The 12,589-nt window shown below is 44.3% G+C and overlaps 1 protein-coding gene across 2 annotated transcripts; it reads right to left on the bottom strand.

Annotated features, from left to right (window-relative positions):
- Positions 1-823: 823 nt before the first annotated feature.
- On the bottom strand, positions 824-12,333 carry tm7sf2 (transmembrane 7 superfamily member 2). Of its 2 annotated transcripts, XM_030100912.1 has the most exons (12): positions 12,258-12,333; positions 11,590-11,693; positions 11,010-11,097; positions 9,986-10,182; positions 9,172-9,226; positions 7,605-7,799; positions 7,034-7,137; positions 4,629-4,748; positions 4,377-4,545; positions 4,208-4,288; positions 3,903-4,025; positions 824-1,597 (listed from the first exon to the last, which is right to left on the bottom strand). In XM_030100912.1, the coding sequence occupies exons 3-12, from the start codon at positions 11,074-11,076 to the stop codon at positions 1,437-1,439; spliced, it is 1,272 nt and encodes a 423-aa protein (XP_029956772.1). In that variant the 5' UTR covers positions 11,077-11,097; positions 11,590-11,693; positions 12,258-12,333; the 3' UTR covers positions 824-1,436. The 2 variants fall into 2 exon arrangements, with proteins under 2 accessions (XP_029956772.1, XP_029956771.1); XM_030100911.1 differs by lacking the exon at positions 11,590-11,693 and having other exon boundaries at positions 12,258-12,330.
- Positions 12,334-12,589: the final 256 nt, after the last annotated feature.

Raw genomic sequence — 12,589 nt, 5'->3', positions numbered from 1 at the left:
CACAAAAGCGGCTTTATTTCTGCCATTGTTCCACTGCAGAGAGACACAGATATTAGTCATTCATACACCTGAACCTGTACTTATATAACATACATATAATTAGAAGACTACAATTAGCATATCAATTAAGCATGAGGAGGCCAAGCCGAGTGTGTCCTCTCTCTGTACATCACAATATGGTCTCTCCAGGATAATAACACCTCATACTTATCAGCGAAGCTTCATTTCCAGAGATGTGGCCACATGTCACCTGCTCAGTAATAACACCTCCCCGCCGCCTGTCGCCTGTCACCTGCACCGAGGAAGAAAAACTTCAACAAGGAACATTTGCTTCGACACCAGCCGAGGCCATTTTCTTCCACTCGTACTAATAAACGCCGTGTACTTTTTGTTCTTTCCCAGTAAATTGAAGCGGAGCGCATTCAAAGCCGACGCCTGGCAGCCGCCGAAGGAGCCCGGAGGCTCTGTGAACATCTGCTATCGAGTCCTGCAGGCTGGAGAGGGAAAATCCATTCAAACAGGACGACGGCGGCGGGTTGGAGAAGGTTATTAGACCCTGACACAGCTATTCGCGGCCATCTTTATATGAGTGTGTGTGAACGTGGCTGCTGAGGGGTTTTTCAGTCCTGGGAAATATATTTTACATTCCACAAAGGATGTGTTTTGTTTTTCTACAAGTCAAACACAGATATTCATCCTCTATTCGAAAACAAAACTGCAAGGAGCTCCGATTAATTCAAGTAACTGACTCAGAAGAGCAATCACAAGACTGCTGTTTTAAATTTGTTTATTTCATATTGAAAAAAACACAAAAAGACACTGTAAAAAAGGCACTCATTAATCTGTTTTTGTTTCTGTGCACTGGTCTCACTGCAATCAGAATGTTTCTCACTGAACCGTACTTTTTAAACCAGTGATTGTCAAAGTGAGGCAGGATGAACTCAACGTGAACCGTGACGCCTCACACTCCCGCGACACACACACCAGGGTGGCTGGTGAGGAGGGAATGGTCTCAGCTGCATTTCTGAAGAGTGAAACTTTTAATTTACAGATTACACCCAGGAAAGGCTTTGGAAAACTATTCCATGTTGATTAATTTCACTTCAGTTTAGTTTTTGTATTACTGCACCAATCTGCAAAAAATACAAATGCAATGTAAAATCCCGAAGTCTCGGGCCAAAGTACAAGCTCTCTTTGAAAACCACTGCTTTAAAGTGACTTTAGCAAACCGGACTGTCGGTTTCAGAATGTGAGGAATGAGCAGTAATGATCCATCGATCTATAAATGAATTCTGATCAAAAGACTCTCAGCAGCAGCACCGTCGACGGTATAACTTCCAAATTTCCCACTGATGGATTTACATTCCACCTTATTGCTGAGTTGGCGGTGTGCGGCGTCAGACTGCGGTCCCAGTTTCTCCGGTCGGCTCTCCGTTTCAGTAAATATAGGGGAAGATCCTGAAGGGGACGCGCCGGCAGTAGGTGTCCCACGCCAGGCCGTACTTGGCTCGGCACTGCCTCTCGTCTCGAGCCTCCCGGTGAATCAGCAGGACGGCGAAGTAAATGACGTAGAAGTAAGGAAGGAGATGCGAGAACCCTACAGGGTAGAGAGCAAACAAAGCACGGAGGAATTATTAAAAACCTTAATGGCATGGTGATTGACGGGACTGTAAATCAGCACGATGTGAATTACATCAAACAAGCTGTAATCAAGAGAGCAGCCTCTTCTGCACATAGCTGTGAAAACAAAACCCTGCAGTGAATACCGTTTGATTAAGCTGCTAATGTTCGGCGCTGATTCATCCGCTGGTCATTTTTTCTTCAGAGGGCACTCAGTGTTTTACTGCGAATATCTTTTGTTTCTTTCGCGGTGATCTAAATCTGCCTACCTGAGGCTGTTTGTGTTGAAGCCCTTCTTTCACCTGAGTGGAATTTTCTATCATAGATTTTTTTTTTCTTTTTTGAGTGCAGTTTGTGACTTTTGCAGCAGCAATTAAGGCGGAAACTAAAGTGCACATCTCAGTTACAAAAGCAGCTGCATGAGTGAGTCACGTCGGGCTGAATACCAATGAGAAGTGTGTGTCAGCTTAACAAAAGTCTGACAGTCACTATTTCGGAAAGTGACTTTTCAAAGCGGCGTGAGGCGGCTTACACACCGGCGAGAGAGAACAGAGCGCGGCTGCCTCCATTGTGGAGACATCAATCGCAAATAAGGTGCAATTATCGGAAAAGATGAGGACGGAAATGTGAGGGAACACAATGGCTCAGACTGGGCGCCGCGCGTCGATACCTTTTTGGTACAAACAATAATACTCAATAACAGAGCGGAGTGGAAACTCAGAGGAGAGTTCCAGCTTCCTTTCTCTCTCTCTCTCTCTCTCTCTCTCTCTCTCTCTCTCTTCTGTTTGAGTTTAAGCTATTCTAACAAAAAAAAAAAAGAAGTCATTTCATTGTGGGAGAGCTGATATTCAGCACTGGGAAACTTCACAGCTTCTGTTCCATTTACACCACGTTTCAAGTCAAAACGCTCCGATTAAAAAATCTCATGATAGCTTTTAAATATCATCTATTAAAGCCATCGGTAAGTAAAGCTGGGTGTGTTTTTATTTCTACAACACAGAGTTTAATATGAGACAGACCCACACTTCGTAGGGATCAAGTCAAACAGAATCACAATCCTCAGTTTTTTTTGAAAATGTATGTTTTCTTTTGGGAATTAAAAAGCATTGCATCATCATTGCATTAAGTATGAAGAAACTGTCAAGCCTTGAAGTAGATGAAGTATCAGGAAAGCTGCTGTTTTAAAGTCGTCTTATAAATTTACAACACTGACAGAAATGGATTTTATAAAGTTTGGTGCGACAGTTTCCACGTCACGGTGTTTCTCTCCAGTAAATCACAGGTGATTCCTCAGAACGCAGGATTTAACAATCCCAGCCTGCACAGCGCCAGAGCCTTTGGGGATTAAATGAATGAAAGGAGGCAAGAATGAAGCAGTTGTTCCAGATGAATTTACATACAATGCTCGAAACAGCTTGAGGTGGAAGCAGATGGTAAATCTGAACATGGTCCATCTTTTTTTTTTTTTTTTTTAAACCTCCATCTGAAGCCTCAAACTGCAGTTTAGTTCTGGCGCTGGCGTCGCTTTCTGCTGCATCTGATACCATCAGGACGTCTGCAGTTAACTTTGATTAACGGCCGTCGGAGCACGAATATCGTCCGGGCCGGTCAATCGCAGCGCGTGTTCGAGTCCCGGGATCAGACGAATCAGCTGAAGCTTTCGAACGCGGCGAGCAGATGGCTTCGCCGAGCCTGGCTGGTAGGTGCAGCGGAGACACGGAGACTGAACCACACGCTGTTTCAATCATTCCGTTCAGTCGCTCGATAGACAGGGGATTAACAGCGGGAGACGCAATCAGCTGGATGTGCGCGGCTTAAAGCGTGTGAGAGTCGCGCTGTAATTTACTGTGGATCTTCAGAAACTGAATCTGAAAATCTATTCTAGCATTTCTGAGTGACTCAAAGGGGGATGTTGATGATTTTTATTCTTCACACTAGAACTGGGCAATATTACAGCATATATTGGGATAGAAAATTATTTATCACAGAATATACCGGAACTCTCTAGTGTTTAAGTCGTAATTTTAACGTGTAATCTACTGAGTTCGCTCCGTTTCTACACTAAGTTACGTTACCAGTTAATAAATTTTGTCCATCATCGCATCAGCACTGCTTATAACGAATACATAGGAACACAGATGTTGGAATATCTCGCAGTAAGAGCGCCGTCATTTCAAAGTTAAATATGTCTGGATGGGACGGATACTCCGACGGAGACGATGAGTCCGCATTTCCTAATCAAACTACGCTCAGGCTGCGCTCCAGCCGGTCGGGTGCCTCACCACACGGCAGGGACCAGGCCAGGGCCATCAGGAGGTCCCCGAGGTAGTTGGGATGACGAACCAGGCCCCACCAGCCGGACACCAGCAGGCGCTTCCCGGTTGCCGTGGCGATGGTCTCCAGCCCTGCGAGGAGGGTTGGAGGAAGCAGAGTCAATTTCACAAATCGCAGCTTTGCGTCTGCGTCCCCGTCCGGGGAGGAAACGCCAGAGCTGAGGCGCATTACGGGGAACAACATGTGAGAAAAGGAGATTTCAGTGCATTTGTAGTGAATCAGAGGCGATGAGAAAATGTGAAAAACGACTCACTCGCAACACTTGGATGAGTGGGGTCTCGTCTGAATTGGTTCTTCTGCGAGTTAGATTTTCGGAAGATGTAATATCCAACACCTGAGGGCAGAGAGGAAACCTCCTTCCTTCACATTCAGCTGTAAACCGAGCATTTTTCAGCGGGACGGTTTCTGAAAACGACAGTCACCGTTGAGCGCGACGATCAGCGCAGCCTGGAGGGAAGTCAGCTCCTGCGGGTGAACGACCAGGAAGGCCGCCTGCAGGCCGTAGGTGAAGGGAACCCAGGCCAGGTCGCCGAAGACCAGCATGAAGCCAAAGCCATCGTGCACGATGTCCATGGTGGTCAGAACGGCTTCCTGTCGCGACACACAAGACTCAGCAGCTCAGAGCACGAAGACGGAGGAGCAGGACGCTGACGCGGCGCGGTCGACCTCCTCACCTCGTTCCACAGGGCGTCTGCCACGTACAGCAGCTGGAAGCTGTTGACCAGGATCATGGCGAGCGACGGCGAGCCTCGAAGCTCCACCTCCTTCATCAGCATGCCCAGATTAATGACCACCTGAGGGGGAAGACAGGAGGAACGGAGCGTCTCATTAATCACCTGCACACTCACTCTAATAACTGAAGCCACTAAAACTTTAAAAAGTTATATTTCTGTGTTGAGTTTGCATGTTCTCCTTCCTCTGGTTTCCTTCAATTTGAATAATTGTGCATGTGTGCAATAGTCCTGTGATATACTGCGACTTGTCTCGAATGCACCCTTCTTTAAAACGAAAAAGAAACATCCATCGACGGTTAATGAGTGAAATAATCTGACAATTATGTCACGACTGGAATGACTCATTTCTTTGATCCAAAAAAAGGTCAGAAATGACAAAATCACACTCCTCAATTTGCCTTAAAGTTCATGCTGACATTCAGCAAAAAATAATAAATATTCATGGCTGTTTTTCTGGTTCTCTAATGTTTTTACCGACTGTGGTTTTAGAATTATTATTATCAACAAACAAAACAGACTGCAATTATTTGGACAGTGTTTTTCTTTAAGTGGCTTTGCCTCGACACTTTCAACTCCAGTCGGCGCTCCGCTTCCCGTTTATGTTAAATTGAATGTGCTGAAGCCTGAAGACTAAAAACTATTAAAAAAAAAAAAAAAAAAAAGAAACACTCAGAGGTTTGTCCTCGTTTCTCCCGACGTTGCGGACTAACTCCGACTATGCACAACAATTAGCTACCAGCAAAAGTCTGACAACACACATTCATCAACATCTGAATTAAAGATAAAGAGAAATGCACAGAGACAATAAATATTTCACAACAGAAAAAGTCTTGAAGCTCTTCAAAACAAAACAGAATCACAGCCAGGAATAAAAACCAGCGCTAAATACCGAGCAACTGATTGATGCGCCGTAGTAGCTGGAGCCTTTTCATGCTCGATTGCTTCTGACATCAATTGTGAAATGCTGAATGTTAGAAGAAAGTAGTTTGAGCATTCAGCAGGAAATGAAAATAACCCACACACTGTCTGTAGCCAGTTGGTGGAAGCTTCTCCGGAGCTCTCCTACGCACACGGCTTTAAAAATGTTCAGATGTGCAAAGGTTTCTCCGTTTTGTACTGTAAACACAAAGGGGTGAAAAAGACTCGCTACGTGGAGCTTTTTCCACACAACTCGAGCGCTTTTGTCGGCTGGATTTTGTTTTCTGCCAGTCTTGAAGGGCTCTCTCTCGGATTTGTAAATCGCTCTGGGAAATTTATATTTAGTCTTTTCTCGGTCTGATGACTCAGACACAGATAATGATGTGCTCCCCTGTCCTCCAACAAATCTCTCACTGTGTCAGGTCTTCAGGGAGGAAAGTTTCTGACTGTGGCAGACGACCAGACTGCAAATGAAAGACGGAGATCAGAGGAGGGCGACGCCGCCACCTGTTGGTCGAACTGGAAATCCCAAATAAGGAACGTCACTATTAATTAACTCAACGGACAACTCTGCACAACAAATTTATTCCTACGTGTCAGCTCTGAGCTCAAACACAGTAATTACAGTAGGAACAGGTAGGAATGTGGAAACTGCAAGATACAGCCTCCTTAATTATTTGTGTCAGAGGGTTTGAAGTTTAAAACGGCTTAATCACTGTCTTTGTACTTGTTTAGAGGAACTGACGGATATTTAAGTCTTCCCACTCGACTGTATGTTTACATTTCTCTGACAGTAATGAGTTCGAGCTTCACTGTGGAGAAAAATTAACTTTTCAGAACTGAAATGAGGAAATCTGCTCTCACACTGAGCTGCTGCAGGGGGGGGAAGGTTTTTCTCCTGTTTTCAGGGGTGAAACGCATCAAGATCAATAACATCCTTATAAAGTTCCATCTTACAGAAGAGAGATGTGAGAACTAAAACACTGTAATATGACAAACTGAATTTATTTTTAATGGACAGAGAACTTCAATATTACTTGTTTGTGGTGAAATACTGTATTTAAAACATGCCAGTCGTCTAAAACAGCTGTTTTATTTAGATCAAAGTGCTGGTTCCATTTTTTCATTGCTAAAATTGCATTTACATTTAACTTAAAACTTAATTCCAATAGTGTCCTGTCATTGGTCGCTTGACAGAAAGCTGTGCTAACAGTGTGTGAACATCGATTATTTCAGACTCAACAAGTGACTCAGGAGAAATTATCACAGCGCCACCTAGTGGCCGATGAGGATAAACTGTTTCCTTGTTTGTTGATGTCTGAAAGACTGAATTAAAACCTCATTATACTGACAGCACAAATGTGCAGATTGAACCGAAAGATAAAAAGCAGCTTCCAGCCGACGGTCGGTGCTGCAGCCCAGCTCACCCAGCCAATCAGACCCGGCCTCAGTTCACAGAAGTATTTCAGGTCAAAGTTCCCGATGCGGGGGTTCAGCTCTCGGCCAATGAAGAAGTCATACAGTGGATATCCTGAACAGAGAAACAGAAGCATGAATGTTTTACAAACAAGATTACTGGCCATACTTTCTAAATCAGTGGATATGAGGCAAAACATAAAAAGACATCAGGAATTGTCGATCACATTTGATCACATTTTGTCTGCATGTGATTTCACAGCAGAGCAGTAAAAACAACACACTGTTGAAGCGTCTGATAAAAGCAGCCTCCACCGAGTCTGAGCCTCAGCATTCTGCCTTCACATGCAGCAGAGTAAAAAAGCAGCTGCTACAGCAGGTCAGCCCGCTTGAAAGTGAGTATTCAACGGATGCCCGGCGCCTGCTAAGCTCCCGGAGAACTCGGCTGATAGATATCTGCCCACAGGAATAGCAGAATCTTCAGGCGGATCATAAAAACGAAGACTACAGATGCAGGGGCTGTTTTTAAAAACAGCATTTTCAGGCACATTGTTCTTTTGCTGATGAACTTTAACTCCTCACCTGTGTTGCCCCCCAAAGCGAGAGCATGGGGAGGAGCCCAAAAGGAGCGGATGTAGAGGTAGACGGAGAGCAGGAACGACACTGCGATCGCACACACCGCCAGAGGCAAAAGCAGCTCGAACAGATGCCCCAGAGGAGCCCCGAGCCCCAGGAACAGCAGCAGCAGCACACCAGTGATGCAGAGGCCGTGAAAACCTGGGGGACGGAAACAAACAAAACTCAACGCCGGAGCCTGGAGGAGAGAGATACGCAGCCCGACGGAGGCCGGCGAAAAGTTGGAATGGTTGGAGGAGTGTGTCAGTGATGGAGTAAACTTCAGCTCAAGGTCAGAGCGGAAAGAGGTTAAACGCTGCTTGTGGAACGTACAAAAGAAACCATAAATAAAGAACTCTGTTCTAGTCAGAGCTGCGATTGTGGAGAAAGCATTTATACTTCAAATACATTCAATACTGAACGCGAGTAGAAAAATTCACAGCCGAGCTGGGCTGAGAGGACCGATCCTGAACCTCAACACACCCGCCACAGCTGAACGTGTGTGTTTCACTCATTATGCAGCAGCAGACAACAATGAGGAATCGGTAATTTTGTTCTTTCATTCTAAAAGTTAAAACAAACTAATGAAGTGAACCTGGACTAAACACTGAACACATGGCTGCTCTAAACCAGGGGTGACAAATATACGGTCTGTGGGCCAAAGATGCTCCAATCTGGCCTGCAAAAACAAGCAAATTGTACAAAAAAAAATTAAAGAAATTTAAAGAGACCTGAGCTGAGATATTGGGGAAGCTGCCATGGGAAAAAGTCGCCTCGCAACTCAAAACCACGCTGTTGGGATGAGAGAAAACGTAATGCAGCAGCTACAGGAGACGCTTTTTGGACATTTCACTGTCTTCCTGTTAAGACTGTGGTCGCTTTAAGTAGCAGTTTTTTGGTTTTGCGAACATATTTCCATCACGTACACTCTGAATCACAACAAAGTAAAAACTTCAAATTCAGCCTCTACTTCAGCGGCCTGACCCACTCCAGATAAAATTAGGCTGCATGCGGCCCTGGAACTAAAATGTATTTGACAGCCCTGCTCTAAACAGAGGGCGAGCACCTTGCAGCTTCCATTGCTTTGAGTGTGTGTGTGTGTGTGTGTGTGTGTGTGTGTGAATCTCGATGGGACTGTTGAAGTGGATAAAATGTGCTAACTATCGACCATGAAAGTGCTGCGGTACAAACAAGCCCCAATCAGCGGCAGAGAGCACACAGTACCTGTCAGTATATCTGTGTACAAGCAAACACAAAGTCAATAATGATGCTGTAAAGAAACTGAGATCTCTGTAAAGAAAGAAAAATGTTACAGCTGAAAGCCACCACCGTTCAGGCTCTAATAACAGAAAATCCTCCTTCTTCTACCTTCTATATTACTTTATTGAATTCAAGGCTTTGGAGAACAAGTCGATCTCAGCTATCGGCCAAATTTAACACTTACTTTAGGACAGAAAGGCTTAAAACAGTTAAAAATATGGATATACAGTAGTAGTAGTAGTAGTCCAAATCAAAAATAAAAAAGCAGCAATACCATTGATGGGATATTTGAGGCGAGTTCCATCTCTCAGGACTAATCCCTCAGAGACCTGCAGACACACACACACACACACACACACACACATCATCAATCTGAACAGAGCCAAACATGAAGCATTGTGTGTGTGTATCAGTAACTGAAGCAAAAACACTCCACTATTATGAAGTGAGACAAGCCACACAGGAGTGGTCGATATTCCATCTTACAGAGTAACTTTTCCAACCGCTGGATTGAAAGTCTGCTCCAGACTTCTGCCTGCTGTGAAATCAAAGTGCTGAGCGTCATGTGGCGGAGAGACGCCTGTTTATGTTTTACAAGTTTGTTTTTGTTGTAATAAATGGAAAAAAGAGAGAAAGCCATCAAGAAAAGATGTATTTTAGCAGAGAGCTGTGGGAGAAAAATCAATGGCCACTCTCTGACAACAGCATCAGTGCGAGAGAAAATGTTCCTCCATCGATCAGGACAGGAAGCAAAACAATGTAACTTTTGAATGCAGAAACAAAACACATTCCTCGTCTGATGAAGGTCAACATCCAGTCACTTCTGCTGTGACCAACAGTTTTTTGCAGTCATGTTTTTATGACTGTTATAGAACTTCTGTCCATCATGCAACACTTGAAGAAAATATCTTCACACTAAGGTGATCAACTGTTTAATTTACTCAGGATTACGTGCGTTAATACAGGGATGTCAAACACATGGCCCGTGGGCCTTGTGTTTGACACCTCTGCTTTAACACAACCATGTCTAACATGAGCAAGTTTCATTGTCAGTTTAATGCTGAAGAAGATTGTTAAAGGCGTCAGACCTTTCCTAAAGGCAACAGGTAGAGCAGTGCGTGCAGAGCGAGCCATCCCAGCAGCAGCGCGGCGGCCGCCGGGTCCCACAGCTGCTCGGAGGACGGGAGGGGCGGCGGCCACTGGAACAGGCTGGCCTCCGGAGACCGACTCACGCAGATCAGGAAAAGCACCGTCAGCGGGAGGAAAACAGGAATGCACACGGCACCTGGGAGATGGAAACGGAGGAAAGTGAGGCGACAGACCGGGAGCGCTGACACGACACAGCCACAGCTTGAGACACAGACGACGCAAAGAGGGAGGACGACTCCGCCACGGATTCCTCAATGCGCCGCATTCAGAGTGGAGATGCTCAAAAGCATCTCAAATAACTGTAGAGCTGCAAAGCAATTAAATTAAATCTAATTAGCCGCATCACAGTTTGTGTATTACTTCAGAGTCGCTGGCAGGATATGAGTTCTGTGAAGGGCTTAACTGTCAAAGCCCCAAAAATGGTTCAAAAACAAAGTGAGAGCAAATAGATAATGATGCTCTTTTCAATCGACGCTGCACCACACACACGCACGCACGCACACACACTAATCGATTCATTCTCTCACTTCACGCCGACTTTGACAAATCCGTCCTTGGAGGACGTGATAATTCTCAATTAGAGCTGTAATGAACAGTCCAGCGTTGATGGAGCCAGTCCTGTGGAGCGAGTGATGATCACTACAGTGAAGCAATCAACATGGCTTCTGAAAGGCTTTACTGGATTCTCCCAGTCTTGTAAATCTCCTAACAGTGTCTGGATATGATAAGCACTGCTGTGCAGAAAGTGCCTTTTGACTTCTTTCAATAATAAAATCTGCTTTTATTCACAGTACAGCTTCAACAGGTTCATGTCAGATGTCAGTTTCTATTAAAAAAAATTCCACATTGAGCCTGATGGTTACACCTTTGAGTGGTGTAAAAATGTATCTTTTATAAATAGAAACAATTTGCAAATCAGAGCTGATAGATGAGAACTGAAATGGATTTAATGCCGTGACTCACCCAGGATTCCTCCAAACTCTCGCTCTGTCTCATGTTTTTGTTTCAATGCTTGACTGCTTGCTTTCATTATTGCTCTCCTGTGAAAACACTGACATGGACAAAACATTTCATTCATGATTAAATATAATTGGAGGGGCAAATAAACAACAATCATTACTTTAGAACACCAAACAGCAGAATGTGCATTCGTTGCTAAGAGAAGCTGGTGTACATACAGTCTGGAGACACTAAATATTATTCTAATCCTACTTTGAGTATTTAGAACTTTCCCCCTCGTGATGATTTACCACAGACTCAAATCTATTCTTAAAACTCCTGTGAAAACAGGTGTGATAACGTATTGTTGCTGGTTGGACCTGGTCATTTCTTACTTTTAGAAAGATGAAAAATGAAGAATAAAACCACTGAATTCTGCCAAAAGGAAAAAACAAAACAGACAATTCACTTGAAATACAGCATGAATCAGAGTGGATTTTGGGGGGTGTGGAAGATGGATGATTTGGTCTTTCTGTTTGGATTATAACGAACAACTAACCATACTTATTAATCCCCTTAAAGAAGTTCATTTTTCTACATTTACCTATTCTATTTCTAGACAGCCACACCAGGACGCTCCAGGGAGCTGATGGGGGTTAGGGTTGAATTGTCCTCTTCATCCACAACAGGTGTCAACATTAGTTTATCCTGAGGAGCAACACGTGTCTTTAAAAATAGATTACAGGTAAATTAAATGTCATCCATCTTCACCCACTTGACCCCAGAAAGATCAAACATGCTCACATTCAGGTCATTTAGGGTTCACCAGTAAAGCCCATGTTTGTATGATTGTGGTAGGAAAAGAAGAAGAAAAAGTAAAAATCTGTGGTTGATGACTTCCACACAAACTTAGCAAACAGTGAGCATAAAGAAAGAAATAGCTGTGATCAGGGAAGTGCAGGAAACCCCTGATTATTACAGGTGTATTAGTGGTAATGATATTAAACAATTTCAAGAGACAAAATGAATAATGTGACGTTTAAGCATCAATAGATAAGATATGAGCATTGCTGTACTTGTAAATATCGTGAGAAAGTTAAAATAGTGTGATATTGGCGCAGGTTTATCAGACAGGGTGAACAAAGTTCGGGTCTAAAGGCCGTTTGACCTGCTGAAGCTGAAAACACGCGCTGGGACGTGTCGAAGCTTCTCTTATCAATGGCGGTAAATCACACACCGAACAGCTTCTATTCAGAGAGAGGACAGACTTACCGGGGCCTGGTCTGGAGCTGTTACCGGAGTCCGGTTCGTGATAGCGGGAAGCAGCTTCAGTGCATCTCCTCCAGCTCCATCCGACGGCCTGTGCGTGGACACGCCCCCCACGAGCCACGTTCCTCACGTACGAAGCTGTCTCTCAGCCAATCAGATCGCTCGAACTCATCAGAAGAGGGTGGGGCGTAGAGGCTTCAACCAATCAGAAGCGCTCTTCAGGTGGCGACAGTCCACTGTGCTGCAGATGTTGTGAAATTCACCTGAACGACACTGAAACCCTCGTGTATGATTGATGCAGGTAGAAAGACGTTCAACAGTATTGATCAGGAAGT

This window comes from Salarias fasciatus, chromosome 10 (assembly GCF_902148845.1).
Source record: "Salarias fasciatus chromosome 10, fSalaFa1.1, whole genome shotgun sequence".
NCBI classification, from domain to species: Eukaryota; Metazoa; Chordata; class Actinopteri; order Blenniiformes; family Blenniidae; genus Salarias; species Salarias fasciatus.
The sequence above is the reverse complement of the archived record's forward strand: the minus strand, read 5'-3'. Positions and strand labels throughout refer to the sequence as shown.

Bases quoted from the DNA above. Each gene is read 5' to 3' on its own strand.
- tm7sf2 (XM_030100912.1), bottom strand. From the start codon at position 11,076: ATGAAAGCAAGCAGTCAAGCATTGAAACAAAAACATGAGACAGAGCGA. The intron at 10,183-11,009 runs GTGAGTCACGGC...TCCATCTCCCAG, and splicing joins AGAGTTTGGAGGAATCCTGG to GTGCCGTGTGCATTCCTGTT. The intron at 1,598-3,902 runs GTGAGGCACCCG...TCTACCCTGTAG, and splicing joins GGCCTGGTCCCTGCCGTGTG to GGTTCTCGCATCTCCTTCCT.